The 16819-nt window shown below is 36.5% G+C and overlaps 1 protein-coding gene across 6 annotated transcripts in view; it reads right to left on the reverse strand.

The window, feature by feature from the left end:
• Window positions 1-16819, reverse strand: part of NFIB (nuclear factor I B) — a 228904-nt gene that overhangs the window by 23183 nt on the left and 188902 nt on the right. For 2 of the 6 annotated variants that reach the window (XM_079790207.1, XM_079790209.1), the window contains exons 8-10: window positions 14837-15021; window positions 10615-10780; window positions 7393-7475 (exon numbers count right to left, since the gene is read on the reverse strand). In XM_079790207.1, coding sequence (XP_079646333.1) covers window positions 7393-7475; window positions 10615-10780; window positions 14837-15021 — 434 coding nt within the window. The remainder of the gene's footprint in view (window positions 1-7392; window positions 7476-10614; window positions 10781-14836; window positions 15022-16819) is intronic. The other 4 variants (XM_079790208.1, XM_079790210.1, XM_079790211.1 and 1 more) reach the window with 2 other exon arrangements.

Consider the following 16819-nt stretch of genomic DNA (forward strand, 5'->3'; position numbering starts at 1 on the left):
GCATCTTATTGTGACATGTAAAATAATCTTGGTTTTAGTATACTTCAGTATTCCTAACAAGAAAGAATTTTACATTAGGCTTTAAATAAGTCTAAGATAATAGGTGATGTTATTTGATATTGGTATGGTCATTCCTCAGTTTCTATCTCGTAAGAGTCAGTGTTATACACTTTAGCTATGAACTCATTTTAAGTAAATTTTAAAACTCTTAATTTTGAGTAATATATAAGATTCAATAACACTCCTAATTTTTTCAAGTATTTTCCCTCAAACACATAAGAAACCACTCTCCCCCTACTAGTAATAAAACTTAAAGCACCAGGTGCACATTCGTTTAAAAATTTACTTTGTTAAAAGTTTTGTGTTTGGATGTGTGGGGGGTAGTAATTCTTATTTTTGTAACAATATAGACCCTTTGACACACCTCATCATATGTATATCCTTGCAGAAATGCCTGTCCACTCATATAAATATTTTAATTCTTCAATTTGTGCATACCTACTAGTATGAAATTACATTGTTTGAAAAATTAAGGTCAATTTTATACTAAAACCATGTATGCCCAGAATTCCAAAAGCAAACCAAAGGTGAAATCAGGAAGAAGATTCTCCTTGGAAAGAGCCCTGAGGAAAGGGGTGAAGTTGGAGTAGACCAAAGACCAAGAGAGGAGGGAAGGCGAAGGTTTCCCTGCGTGTGTTCCTGGGGCAAACTCCACAGTCTCTGCGATGAGAACCCTGCTCCTCTCCCAACTCCCAACTCGAATGAGAGTGTTTCAGGAAAACAAGGATGGGGGTCCCTGGAGTTTCCCTTTTAAAACTGCATCAGGGGAGTCACCTAAGATGCGGGTCATTATCCTTTTCTACATGACTATCAAATACGCAGGTCGATTATAAGCCACGAAGAATCAATATTGCTTGGATTTCAAATAGGAATTGGTTTCTTAAAATGAGGACCTCTATTGTTTTGAACTGGGGCTTTTGTTAAATGCTTAGCAATTAGCTTTGGGAACAAAAGAAAGAAGGTAAGCAAAACCTTCTCCTTTGCTAGACTCAGCAAACAGTCTGATGTACAAACGGTCCCTCTTGATGACAACAGCTCTCAGTTGAACTAATAAACCATTAAACTGTAAACAGCATAATCAACACAGGCAAATTTACCTTTTCACTTTTTTTTTTTTTTTAAGTTTACAGTGACCTCAAGGGAATATCTTAAAAGGTGTGTTTTACGGTCTCTTAGGTTTCTTTATTTCTCCAAAGAGCCTCAAGGACACAGATTATTTTCGGGGTGGGGGGGAGGAAGGTGCTTTGGGGGGCACTTTAAAAGATTAATATTCTAATATTCATACTTTCCTCTTAACTCTTAGATTAGTAGACTTTATCACTATTATTAATTTCCTGCTACAGAGCAAATAAAAAGGCCTCTGAATTAATAGGATGTAGGATTACTAAACAAGCAAAATGGTCAGAATGAAATTAGTTATTTGTGGGACACATAACACTTACTTTTTTAAAATATATTTTTATTGATTTCAGAGAGGAAGGGAAAGGGAGAGAGATAGAAACATCAATGATGAGAATCACTGATTGGCTGCCCCCTACTGGGGATCAAGCCTGAAACCCGAGCATGTGCCCTGGCAAGGAATCAAACTGTGAACTCATGGTTCATAGGTCAACACTCAACCACTGAGCAACACCAGCTGGGCAACACTTATTTTTTAAAAAAATAAGATATTCAAGGTTATCCTGGTTCCTTAAAGTTACTCTTTTTTTTATTGAACTTATTGGTGTGACATTGGTTAATAAAATTATTAAAGTTACTTCTAATGTCACTTTCTGAAACCCATGCTTCTTGATGTTTAATTTCATGAGCATGGTAGAATTAAGTTAAATGGGTCTGCATAGTCCATGAACTAAATAAACATTACTGGCCAGAAATCGTAAGTATTAGAAAGTGAAAGGCTTCATTTTTAGATGGAAGCTATTTTAACTTGTAATGTGTAAGATTTCAAGGGAACTTAAAGATTGGGTAGTTCAACTTCTTCATTTTCCTTTTCAAAATAAGGATATAAGATAGCAAGGTTTAAGGATTTGTTCTCTTCTGGACCAACCTCTTGATCCCTAGTCTCTGGTTCTCACCCAGGACACCAGTTTGCCTGTCATTGTTCTTTTGCTACTATATCCTTCATGTGCAGCCCAAGGATATTTAAAGCTACAATGTCTATAATTATAATCTTCAGAATTTCCTCTACTCCCCTGATTCAACTGAGCTCTTTTAAAGTTAATATTTTCAGAAAAGAAGATCACTTTTTCCTGGTGATTTTGTGGACTGAAATGTAAGGTTTCAGGGAATACAATTTTATGTTTACATTAGAATAGTTTATCGAGATATTAGCCTTTGATAACCAGAAAAGTAAGTTACTGAATAAATGAATGAATGATAAAAGACAGACCATAGGTGTTTTTTGTTGTTTTTTTTTAATTTAAGAACTAGCCAAAAAACTAAACATTTGCATAGCCATTATTTTGACTGAAACTTCCTTTAAATGTGTTTCCTTCCCAGCCAGCATATGTGAAAAGTGACCTCTTATCCATTTACATACCTACCCAGAAGTCATATGATAGGGTTTTGCGTCAAGCTGTCAATTATGATAACAGACACAATAAGAACAGCCCGAGTGTTGATAGCCTGCTTCCTGACTTTATTGAAAAGTTTGTTGATAGTCCACTTGAGTCCTTTCAATTGCTTGCCTCTCATAAAAATAACCAAACTACCTTTCCGTGGTTTTCATGTACCTAACTTTGGCTTTGCCATTTCATTTGCCAGGACAAATATTATTTTTTAACTAATATATTAATTTTTTTAAAAATCCTACAGAGGCAATTTATTTAAAGGGCCATTTGGTGTAACAGAAATTTTCAGTGGAACAAAAAGTACTTTCAAATTCCAGTTTCAAAATTATATCAAGAAAAGTGTTCAAAATATTTTGATATAAGGTAGCCCAGTAATTGAAATTGGAATAATAGCATTATATAGTCATGCAAGAGATGTAAATGCTGAAGCTCAGGCACCAATGAAATCCATGCAATTGTGATCAGGAACGCAAAGACCCGAGTTATCAGGCCACTCGGTCATTAGCTCTAATAAGAAGTAGTGTCTAGAGTCAGGAGCTTATAATTTTGAGACTATGAAATAAGCCTTATAAACTAGAGTTTACTTCATTTTGATGTCTCACTTAGGGAAGGTAAAAGTAACCTCCCATGGATACCTCTGTATCAAAGGTTAACATGCATTTCAATAGCTGGTTCAAATAGTAATCTTTTACTTCCCAACAAGAAGCTTCTTAGCCACACACTTGTATATCCAACTTGCAATAACGTTTTTTTTTTATATGTCATATTGATGAATAATAGCAAAGATTTATATTTTTATCATGGCCTTATACTTAAATATAATGTGGATAATCAGGTTAATTAGACCCTCATATATTACCAAACTCTCAGACAGCCAAGAAAGAGATCTGGCAATTTAGCAAATTTTTTATGAGATTGACCAGATAAGGAATTGGTGCTAATTCAAGGAAGTTGTCTCATATTTGCCATTTATGCTAAAAGTGTTAGACTGGGTTATAAAATAATTGCTGTATTTTCTAAGCAACATCCATCACTCTGCTATACAGTTCCCCTTTTCTCAGAGACAGAGCTTGGGAAATGGAGTTCCTTTGCTGCCTGTCACAATGAATGTTCACAGTGCGTGCGTGAAATGTAGGAGGAAAGGAAGCACTGCATCCTACTAAACTTCTATGAAGTTACGTCAGGGAGGAGGCCTTGACACGCCTGAAAAAGTTCCAAATCATAAAAGACATTTCTCAGCAGAGACTAAAGAGTTCAGTTTGCCAAAGCAGGACCCAGGAGTTTTTCAAGCCACCACACCACCTTCCAACAGGAAAGTTAAGGAAGTATGAAGCTCCAATTGAAGTCCTGAATTTAATTTCCCGCGTGCCAAGAGGGAATGTATGAACTAAGCCAATCACGCTAAAGACAGTCTAGTTCCAGACCTTGAACAACACTCAAAATTGTGTTAAAAGATAACGGAACATTTTAAAGCCCCGATCACCTGGCATGAGCTTATTATTATGACCAATTAGCATTGGTTTTTATGTCAAATTATGAACTTGTTTCCATTAATCTTTTTTGAAATATTCTTCATGATTATGTGATTTTATTTTTTAGGTTCAAATGAAATATCACATTTACAGTGATTGGTGAAATTCCTGGGTCAGGAAAAAAACAACTCGTTTTTCAAGGCAGTTAGCAACCACTGTTAATCGGTAATGACCATTATCAAAAGGAACACAAAGATGTATAATTCCTAATAGCAGCTGTATGTGTGCCCAGTTAATGGGAATAAAAGCATATACTTTTAGTACTCAGATTCCCAAATATGAATGTATTACTCTTATAAGTGGAATATGGGGTTCATTTTAATATTTTCCCATCTCAGTTTAAGAACGTCAATATGCAATGACTGCACTGAAAGCTCTGTGTCAGTGTCATTTTGTGGAAATATTGTTTATGATAGTCAACATTATTCAGCAATTTAAAATTTATTGTTAGCTCTAATTTATGTAGGGAATATTAAAGTTATTTTCTAAGGAAAAATAGCACTCGACAATGCACATCAATACTTTCCATAATCTAAAAGGATAAATCTTTATAAAGCAGCTGCCAATGAACTGAAGAATGTACCTGGTGACAGTATTTATTTTTAAGAGGTCATGTATACTAAAGGCTATGGGGAATGTTTAAAAGAACCCTCTCAGACTAAAACCATTGCCTTTCTAATTTTGAATTTCTCTTAGCTAATATAAAATGATTGATTACCTTTATTTCATGTACCCCTTGATTTTCCTTTTCATTCATCATTGAGTACTTTAAACCAAATGCATTTAGAACCTGCTGCTAGAAGAGTGGTCTCTTTTAAATCTTTGTAAAGTAATGAAAGGACACAGTAAATCAATCTCATTTCTGCTGTAGAAAAGAATAACCTTTACTCTACTGAAGTCATTTAGACTATTTTTGTCTCTCTTGTTCCTGGATAGTAAACATAAAACTTCATCTCTATGATTCTTTTCAAATTTGAAAGGATAAAAATAATAAGCTTTTTAACCGGAGCCTTCATTTAATAATATACATGTATAGTATTAAAGGCATATACATCCATTTTTTTCATGCCTCAAAATTGTAGCTCATATGAATTTGGTATATTGGGCTTCGTCAATCCAAAAAGCACTAGCTCCTTCAACAAATAGAGAACAAATTACCTGTCTGCATGGTATATAAAATTGAACATTATAGTTTTAGTTTATAATTGAAGCTTATATAGTTTTTTCTTCCAAGGATCAACACATTACATATTCTATAAATATCAACCACAGTTGATCAAACAAATCATACTTATATTGTAAGGGGTCTTACTTGACACTCCCACTTAAATAACAAGTTGGTGGTCTTTGATGAAAAAAGTTCTGGAACTCATATATATATATATATATATATATATATATATATATATATTCAATTAAAATGTGCTCTACATTAAGACTCATGTTTTCATGATTCTTGCTAAGTATTCTTAATTTATCCTTGTATATGTGAAAGGAGATGTAACTTATATATAATGAACTTTTGATCATAATTACATGAGGCTCCAATGTTAGTCATAAATGATAAAAGAATTAAAACTTCCATAGGTTAGGGCAGGGGGAGGGGAAGATTGTTTCTAAGTACATGGAATTGATTATAATATTCTCAATGTGTTTAGGGCCAAAGGTTTAAATAATGGAGGCACATTTCTATGAATTAAAAATTAACTGGAAATTAGAGATGTGTCATAAAGAATAATGCAAATCCCATGACAAAAATATTTCTGAAAATATGTGGAATGATTTTTTAAAGAACAAGTTTTAAACCTATAAATCCTGCATTTAAAAAAAAAAACACACCATAATGAACATACACATTTGTCAAATAGAACCATATTATAGTAATTAAAACACATTTCATATTACAGCAATTCTGGAGGTGAAAAAAAGCAGCATTCCAGAGAATTATGTTGAAAAGCCAATGGCTGGCAAAACCACTAATTATTACTTGGTATTTTCATAACTGTGTACAGATGTTTTCAGTTAGTCCTCACTCTTTTGTTTTGTTTTGTTTTGCTTTTTTTAAAACCTGGCAAAACGTCAAGTATCTTAAATAAGCTATCATCTTTATGATTTTCTCTGAACTCTGCATGGGGTGACCTTTAATATGCAGTCTGGCACCTTAGTCTGCAACTGGGCAGGTCTTGGGAATGCCACAGAAGCAAAGTGAAGTCAGGCACAATAAGCAGAAGCTAGGTGGACAGGTCTAGATCAAAAGGAACCGGAATGAGTTTCTGTGCAGGCTTCCTACATATGTAAAAACTCACACGTATGCACATACAACTTATACATGAAGATCAGGTTAGTTAGTACCAGCTTATTCATTATAGCCCACTTTTCCCTATGTAATATTTTGTACACGGTTAATTTCAAACTGCTCTGCTATTAAAAACTTGAGAGCAGCAAACATATGCATCATAAAATATATTTAAATTCTGAAGTGGTTAGAATTATTTCCGTTATCCTATAACTAGAATCGTGGGATGTCTGTGTGTGTATGGTCCGTGCTTTTTGATTGTGGCTAATTTGTTTATAAGCCACCATTAATCCTGGCTGTATATTTTCACAGTCTGGGTAAACACTTCATTTGCATTAAATTTACAGCATTAATGAGATGTGAAATTTAAAATGCTACTTGAAACATAAATGATGTAAGAAAGCAGGAAAAAAAGAAGTGTTTTGTCACATCTGAAATCAGTAAACCAATTTAAACCTATTAAAATAGGAATGATGTGTCGCCTGAGATTTTAGCTTCATAACTCATCTTCTTGGACTAAGATACCAAAATGGGGGGGGGGGGGGCAAAACATCTGGAAATATGAAAGAGCTCGAAAACACAAATTGTGTACTGCTTCTACTCTAATTGGCTTTTGAATCAGTTTTTAAATTTTATCTTTGGAGACTATAGGCTAGTACCTTCTCAATAGCCAGTAAGACTAAGAAAACTACTATTTGGCTGAAATACTGTTATTCCTAAGGGATGAAAAAGGTCTTGAGCCAATTTGAGAAACCCTGTTCAGAGAGGCAAGAAACAAAGGATAAATGAGAAAATAATTTGGAAAGTGAAATGATCAATTTCTTTCTCAGAAGCCCCGGGAGCCCCGTCCTGAGTCCAGATCGGAGAGAGCGTGGAGAAAAGCACCAATGCGGAAGCATGGCTACACCATCACACCTGGGTGAAACTTGCCCACCTGTTGCTGATGTAGGAAGGATGGGTCTCTTGGGCTTAGTCCCACATATCGATTGGCTTGAGATGTGCCTGAGGCTGTGTAGGCTGATTAAGGAAGAACAAAAACAAAGATAAAAATTGTGAACTATCAGAATGAACACCCTGTCCATGTACAAGAAACCCAGAGAAGTGGGACTTGCAACCAAAAAATAAAAATAAAAAAATAAAAAAAGAGGTGTCTCTATTTCTCTTCTCTTTTGTCTGAGTGAACACGGAGTGATATAAAAGAGATGGCAGTTGACCTCTCAAGCAATTACTTTATCCCCTGCCCCAAAAATCTATCCAATAAATTGTATCCCATGGTTCAGCATGGGCATCTCACATTTACGTGCCCCATCTAGTCTTGCAAGAGAACCAAGGACTGGCTAAACAGGGGGCTCTTTGTCTAGGCGGACCTTTTCACCAGGTATTAACTGTCTAATAATGGGATGATCGATGCTGATCGCTGATTCTAAATGTAAAAGCAGACTGAAAATCTGTCAGGAATGAGTGAGAGCTTTTAATGATTGGATGTAAGCAGATGTCCTCATGATACAAGAAGAAAAAATGTCTTGCTTAAAAGTCTCACTAAAAAGAAAATCTAACATTACTAATGTGAAGACTATTTTTATTATATCATATAGAATGAATTAGCTCAGGATGTCATTTAATGTGAAAATGATCTTAAGTTTGATAGAAATGTGTGTGTTTTTAATTCTCTATTTTCCATAAGCACAACAAGTCTGTTTCTTGTGACTGAAACTGATGGCAACTTGTAAATACATGGCCACCAAATAATAAATATATATGGTGAATACTCCTTCAATTATAAGTCTCGCCTTGCAGTACTCTTTGTACAGGTGCTATTGGGTATAGAGTGAATTGTCCCCCCCCCAAAAAAATCTGCCTATTCCTAAATATTTTTGTTTCTTTTACACAAGGAAAGAACTAATGTATCTCCAGCAACCCCATTGCTCCCTGTCAGGTTGAACAGAAGAACAACTAAATTTGCACCATTTATATTCCATTTATAGGTCTGGAAAAACTAAGATGTTTGGTTTAAAACCATCAGATTAATGAGGAATCCAGACATTCCTTTTTATAAGGCTTTAAAAAAAAAACCCAATATATTTCATTCTGCCATGTTCATTAGAAGGACTGCAGAATTTGATCTATTCAGGCATTTTTAGGTCAACTTTTTGAATAGTGAAGATGACCACAATTCACCTTTTAATTATTCCTGGATAAAGAGCCCGTGTGAGGGCAGCCATAGGAAGCCAGTGGCCCCTAGTGAGTATCCAGGTCTCTGGATCGACGCACAGTGGGTCAGCCATGCCTCACCAGCCTGTGCTCCGTGTTCTTTTCAGCCATGAGAAGGAGGTTTCCTTGGCCTCTGTGTTATCTTTAACTGGACTGAGTTATCAATTCAATGACCAATTTCTCATGGTCAGTGGTGCCTGGGAAGCTGGAGCTACAACTTATTTCTAGGAAAGAAAAATATCACACTCTACTTCTTTAATGCAAGAGTGGAAAATAGACGGGTGGAGCCTTTTGAATATTTTATAATCTTATTAGTCAAATCAGATCTTTTTTTTATTATTATTATCAACCTGTATGTGAGTATAAGAACAATCAATTAACAAACAGGCTGACTGTACTCCCATAAGTGAGCTGCAATCATTTGGGTCTGACTGTCCCTGGAATCTCATCTATTAATATGAATAATATTAATAATACCTATTCTGGTACGAGTAGGTACTAGAAGTTTCTGGAACTTAGTTTTGATCATTTATATCCTGTGATATTCTTCCAAGTGCTTTTACAAAAAATATTTGTTTTCCATTTTTGTTTATTTAAATTTCTGGCCTGTTTGTTCAAAGAGGCCAAAGCATCCACTTTTAAAACCTGGATGTATTATTCTAGTGGCTGTAATGTACACAGCCAACCTTCAGAACAAAAGAATACTGAGCCTTCCTTGACTGGGTCTCATCCCATCTGTACATTCAGGAAAGGGTTCACTAGTGGAGGATTCTCCACCAACAAACCAGTTACTAAGCATTTTATTATTATTGATGGGAATTACAAGCCTATATGGACTTACTAGTTTCTGAGGCCTCATGAATTTTGAGAAAGAAATGCTGAATTCACTGGAGACTCAAAGTATTGTCCAATTTTCTTGTAGGGTCCTTCCTAGGTTTCAGAAACCATTAGAAAAGAAAATATTTTCCAATGGCAGAAGAAGAAAGAGCCAGTGGGGCCTCTAGTTGGCTCTGTAATTTCACACAGGAATTTCCAGAGCATGGGGACTTTCTTGTTCTAGGTAAGAAGCTCTGAGTTTAAGATATGGCACGTGTAATTGACGAGGAACTTGCTAATTCCTCCTGACTGGAACTTTATCCCTTCCATTCTACCAATCTGTGAACAGAAGCTCCAAGTCTAGGAAGCTGCCAGTTTGGATAAAGCCAAGTGAAAAACTGTGCAATAATTCCTTGTGTATTTATGAGTATTCCATGCAAAGAAGCAAAGGAATCATTTGAGCTACTGGTATATGCTATGTAAGCTCACTGGCTAACTCTCTGACATTTAAAATGTTAAGACCCTGCTAAAAAACTTATACCTGATGTATTATGATAGATTAAAAATTTTTAATTTTTTTTGTTGAGGGCAAAGAAAGTGCAGGTAGCTTACATGTGCCTAATACTAAGCTTTGAGATGTTTTCGGGACCCAACAGTGTGTGACCATTTCTCACAATGATATAACCTACAGTAATGTAAACATGCAATTATCTTACAGAGGCACTGATTCAGTCTGCCGTGTGAAGGGGCTTGATTACTATAGGAATGCTCCAATGAGTAACACTTATCTAATCTCTCTTTGGGTGATAGAAAAACCGTGTACACTGCGTTATGTTATCAGTGCATTTTCAATGTAAACCTTGAACAAGCAGGCATGACTTATTCTTTTTTTGTTATAGCTATTTACTCAAACAATTAAGCTTCTCCCTTTTCAAATCTGGTGCACTGGCTTAAATTTGAAAAGAGAGAGCGTGTGATTGCCAAGCCACATACATGCCTGCTGGTTCCATGTAAATGAGAAATCTCCATCCGGTTGGGTAGCTGGAAAAGTTGCCGTATTTCCCACCTTGGATCAGGTATCCAACGGTGCCTTTGATGGACATTTCTCATTTCCTACAGAAATACTTACTGGTTGCTGTAGGTGAAGCTGCCTCACCTTCAGTGGATGTAGTGATGGGTTTAGTATCTGTCATGGTCAGGGTCACAGGTCGCACTGCACTGGGATGGGGAGAGGGTGCCAAGACAGGAGTGAAATGGCCAGGCACTTTCCCTACCACTTGACCACTGCTGTTAGGCTACAAAACAAAAACAGAATGCCGGGTGAAACAATCCAAAAGGCAGTCATGGTGTCCTACAACGACACTCGGCACACTCGGCCGAGTGGATCCTGCACACTGTTGTGTAATCGCCACGCACGCCCTCCAAGTCTGCATCCGAGAGGTCAGTCAATGGTTAGTAGGAATACGAAGCAGCAGCATTTAAAAGAAAGTCTTCACCTTCAAAGCACTTTATGTAGGTTAACTGTCTTTACAACGCTCCCAAGAGCCAGGTAGAACTGACCTTCATTTAGTAGTCCGGGAAGCTCAAGTTGAGACTTCAATGCTTAGCCCAAGGCTGAAATGGAAGTCCTTACTGAGCTAGTGCAAATCAGATCCAGTGCTTCTCTGCCCCTCGTCTTCTACACTGAATCAGTTTGGGCTTTCAGAACACAATTTTCACCTAAGTAATAATATCACTGATACAAGGAAGACAAGAATATCTAGGCTATCACACACATCAAACTGAGTCATTTCTATCATGTATAGTCAAGGCCCATTCTTCTGCATTCAAAACCTCTAGTTCTTGCTCACACACAGTTTCACTCAGACACACACATACACACACCAGGCAATTTAGATTCTAGGATCTCTGCTCAACTTTTGATGATTTACAAATATAAGCAGGTAGAATGATATTTAGAGCATTTAAAATTTCAGATCCATACAATGATATAAAATGCTGAGTTAGGTCTGGCCTTATACTTCCAAATAAAAGATTTCCATAGTAAATTAAAATGTGCTAAAGTCAAGCAGAAGGAGGCAACCAAATATATTCTGTTATTTGAGTTACTCTTCCATTGTTGGGCATGGAGAGTTACACAAAACATGTATTGTTGACATTTGTGGGAATTAACTGAGAAAATCCCCAGGGCAATGACAGAAAAGATATTATTATCTGCGCTTTAGCCCTGGGTACAAAAATAGTATCTGTGGTAGAAGACAAAATCCTAAAGGTACACTGTTTGAAAAAATACTTGGATGTATTTTTCTAGACAGACAATGCTGTTTTTAATTAACATTCGTGTTGTAATTCTCCACTGCATAGTGTACATAACAATTTGTTTTGAGGGTATTCTCTACAAATAGTTAGTCTTAATAATCTGCACTGCTAAAAGCAAAGAAAGCAATGAAGCAGAATATTTATCTAAATACCTGCACATAAGTTACAAGTAGACATTTTAGAGAAAAAGAGGAATAGCTCATAACATTTAAATACTGGAACTCAGAGACATGAACCAGGGCTTCGGTCGGGTTCCTCAGAGGCCATATTATTTATTTCATAAAGAAAATGAACTCAAATATCCTGACTATTCATCACGAGTAATTTTAACTTAGTGTCAGGAAAACTGACCAGAGTTTCCCCCTATGAAAGCCTATGAGACTTATATATTTAAACTAATTTTATTTAAAATATTCCATTAAATAGCATGACTGTCTCACTCTAATTGGTGCAGCAGCAATGTAATGAATCTCCAAATTGCTATGGGGAGGACAGGGCATCTCAGCTGCTTGACTTAAAAATCAGTGCAGTGCTAGAAGATACTCAGATAGAGGACGTGACTGCAGGTGAACAAGTACTCTTTTTTTTTTTTTCATTTTTAGAGCTACAAAAGTTAATATCAAGAGTCTATTTGGAAATGTAAATTAATTGGTTTTGAGATGGAGTTAAACATCAAAGCAGATATAATGTTTCTTCAAAAAAAATCTGCTGTTTATTATAAAGACCCATTTTTCCTTTCAAGGGGAAAAGTTTGTTTCTAAAGCAGACTGTCAACTTCTGGTATTCTGAACACTGCAAAAGCCTGCTTTCTATATCTCCCTCAAGAAAGAACAGTCTCATTTTATCACTGCTGGTACTTTCAGTGGTAAAAAGCATTTATGGATACTGCGTTCACCAGCGCTGTTGGGCAGTACCTACCTGAGAGCGTGGGACAGAAGAATGACAATAAGGTCAAGGGAAGGCTGTGACAGAATACATCACCTTGCCCGTTGTGCAAGCTCTGTCTACTGAAGCTCAATCGACAGGAACCAACCGACGTTTCATTTAAAAATAATAGTAAAAGTGACAAAGAAAGAATTCCCAAGCCAACACAGTCAACTTTCTAAAACTTTGGGTCAGAAGAATGAGAGGGTTATTTCTTTTCAGTCTTCTCCTAGTTCAAACAGATGAAGCTAGACTATAAAGCTTCTCTTTTAACGCCGCTAATAGATGAACTTTCATACTGCAGATATGAAAAGACATCTCATCTGAAGATGAACTTGAACAGCATTAGGAAAGGATTATCCTACTTAGTCCACTGCTCCTATTATACAAAATCCCGAGAGGGTTTTTTTTGTTGTTGTTGTTGTTAATTGAGATGAGAGTAAGATGCTTCTCTTAGAAGCTGGGTCTTTACCTTGAAAATATGAAGAAAAACTGAGAACAATATAGGCAGATTATCACCTAATGTGCTCTTAACTTATAAAGAAATTGAAATATACGTAAAACAAGCACTGAATAATTAAAGAAATGCGTGACACGAAGGGCCTGATTTTAATTTGCATAATTTTCCCCTAACAGCGCCTAATTAAGACATCAGTTAAAAAAAAAAAAAATCCAATGGAACTCTAAGATTTTCCACACTGAATTAACGTTAAGGACTTTTAATGGATGTCTTAATTAGACTTTGTTATTCATGGAAATTCTACACAAATTAAAATCAGACCTTGTGTGCACTGTTCCCAGCTGAGTCTGGCAGAAGGCTCTATGGAACGGAGACTTTGGATCCATGCTCTAACAGTAAATTGTATTTCTGAACTAATATACTAAGATCCCACTGTGTTACTTAGTAAGTAGTATGACCGTCATTAAAATTGCCCACAAGATTTGGACATCTTCTTCTAAAATACAAATAGTTTAACTTCAAATTCAAAATTTGAGAACGGTATACTTAGCTTAGTATTATTAATCGATGGAGATAAAAGAACAGGTAACTTTTTAAGTAACCCCAATGGTTCTGGTCATGTTGTTATTCAAAATAAAACATTCAGAAAGGAACATTTTGCTTCCTTTTAAACCATTAAATTAAGTCTAAAGATTATTTTTTAGATCTTTCTTTGTTAAATATAAATCAATATGCACATACTACTTAGTGGCATTTTGAGATTTGAACAGGATATTTAAGCATTAATAACAGGATGCTTATGAAAATCCCCCGGAGCATTAAAAGTTATAATAAGGAGTCTTCAGGGTAAAGCAGCAAAGCTAAACACCAGACCATACGATCAGAATCACATTACAGATTTGGGACGTTACGATTATTGACAGACCCAGCTTTGGCACAAAGACTGTTTACTTGACTGTGGAAAACGTTCTTATACCAAATTCCTATGGAGCAACTGCTCATAGAAGAAACCACATGTTTAGGAAGTGAGGAAGGCACATGAGTCACTACACTCATACAATGAATCCCTAAAACCACTGCACAATGTTTACAAAAAAAAAAAAAAAAAAGACACTTCTGGTAATGTCACTCATTATTAAATGCAGTCGTGTCTGTGCAAAGAATATTCAAGTAGTCATCAAACACTGAGAATGTTTACATTACCAAAGCTTATTTTAATACCTAATAGTTAGTCTATGAATACAACTGTAAGTTCTTTTGTGTGTGTTTATTTTAGCGCATACCTTGCTCCTGCCTGGAATAAGCACTTTGTCTCTGTGTCAAGCCAGGTATTTCAGAGGTGTGAACTCCCGCTCAGAGCTTTTTTTTGTCAATGTACTTTCTGCATAAACTTTCTCTCCAATCAATAAAAATCCCAAAACATCAAACCAAAAAACATCTTCACAAATGTGCCCCTTTGGGGCAACACACTTCCTACCTGTCATTCAGCCACCTTTAAATAAAAACGTATTGCGTCACCAAGACACTTCCTGAAGACGGGTGGCAAAAGCTTGTTGTTCTGCCAGACATAACTGTCTGGGTAAGCGCCATCTCTTAGACCTGCTCCATCTCCCTTAGGCTCTAACCTTAGTTTCTCTCTCATTTTTACCTGGCTGGTTTGCGGACTCGATGGGTCATAAGAAGGTACATAGTTCTTCAGGGTATCCTGAGGATTCAGGTGGGGAGGATATCTGATTGTTGGATGAGAAAAGTAGCTCGATGGGGCTGGAGGGAGAATAGCTTGTGTTGGAAATGGCAACGGTGAGGGTGGAGGTGGAGTTCGAGTTGAGATGACTGTAGAAGACAGGAAAGGAAAGACAGACTCGTTAGCTGTTTACTTTAATGCTCCGTACTGATCCTAAATCATGCTGTGAAACGATAAAAATGATAGCTATTCATTTCCCCCCACAATTTAACCAAACGCTCCTCAAATAGCAGTTAGTCTTTTATTCTGAAAGCCAGTACTGCTAAGCATACACAGACACAACCCTCACTATAGGGAATTAACGATCTTGCTTTCTAGATCTATGAATGATTTAAAAGGAAGTTTCTCTTTCATAGGTTAAGCCAATACTTCAAAAAAAATTTCTTTAAGCAAAGTTATTCCCCATCAGAGCACAATTTTGGTTAGGAAGTCTTTGTCTTATATAAGTCCAGACCAAGTCACAGCATCAATTAGAGGGCAAGGGATCCACAATTTTCTACCAAAATTCAAAACAGAAGTGTAATCCAATTGTGAATGCATACTTTCTCTATGCATCCTAGCTGGTAGTTGACTAAAATGAAAACCCATAATTAATAAACAATGATGTCCTGAATAATGACCCAATCATTGTATTAAGTACTTATGAATATTTGTACATAGAGCCTGGGAACTCTTTCTCCTAATAAAAATGTTTCTTTCATAACCAAAAGAAGCCCTATACTTTGAATATTTTTCTTCCCACTCTAACTTTTACAACATGTAGCTTAAAAGATATTAAGATAAGACCAAGAATAAGACCCACAGAAATGTGAATTTATACTTTCATAGAGACATAAATTTACCCATAAATCACATATTTTATAAAGGGAAATAATATGTAAAACATGCAATGTGGGCAATGTTTAATTGTACTGTAACTTTTCAACATTAGTATGACCACAATTTATTGTTTAGCTTCTGAAATATAAGCCTTAAGTTTGAAAAATGGGAAAAGAATATAATCACATGATCATTATCTCTATAACATTGAGGGAAACAATCACGTAAGTACAAATTAAGAGTACCAACCAGTATAATGTATGTAGAAGTGAAGATTAACTATCTGTTTCTATTTAATATTTCGATCCAAACCATAGGAAATCACATATGAAAAATGTTTAGTGTTTTATGAGACAATGCAGCAAACAATATGAAAAAATAAATTCTTTCCATGACCTATAAATGAAAATCATCTGGAATAGATTACCTCTGACTTTGTAATTATGTGCAAAAAATTAAAAAAAGAATGTTTTAAGGGATGTTGCTTATCTTCCCCAATAATGTCCAGGGCACTCACAATCTTCTCCATTTGTTGTTACAATGAAGGTTACTGGGCCTAACCGCAGACCTTCTAAATGAGTATTTCCAGGTTGGGAGGCACCAGAAAGGGCACTGAAACAAGGGCCTGTGTAATCTTCCCACACATCGAAGTCAGAGCATCCTCCACCAAAGGGAAGCATTGCAGAGAACCCTATATAATAAAAGCCTAATATCCTAAGTGTCCAGTCATCCGGTTGTCCGTTCAACCAATCAAAGCATAATATGCTAATGATATGCTAAGGATGCTCAACCACTCGCTATGACGTGCACTGACCAACAGGGGGCAGACACTCAACGCAGGAGCTGCCCCCTGGTGGTCAGTGTGCTCCCATAGGGGGAGCGCCACTCAGCCAGAAGCCAGGCTCATGGCTGGCGAGCGCAGTGGCAGTGGTGGGAGCCTCTCCCACCTCCGCAGCCGCGCTGAGAATGTCCGACTGCCTGCTTAGGCCCGCTCCCCAGGGCCTAAGCTGGCAGTCAGACATCCCCTGAGGGTTCCTGGACTGCAAGAGGGTGCAGGCCAGGCTGAGG

The sequence above is a fragment of the Cnephaeus nilssonii genome, assembly GCF_951640355.1.
Source record: "Cnephaeus nilssonii genome assembly, chromosome: 14".
NCBI lineage: Eukaryota > Metazoa > Chordata > Mammalia > Chiroptera > Vespertilionidae > Cnephaeus > Cnephaeus nilssonii.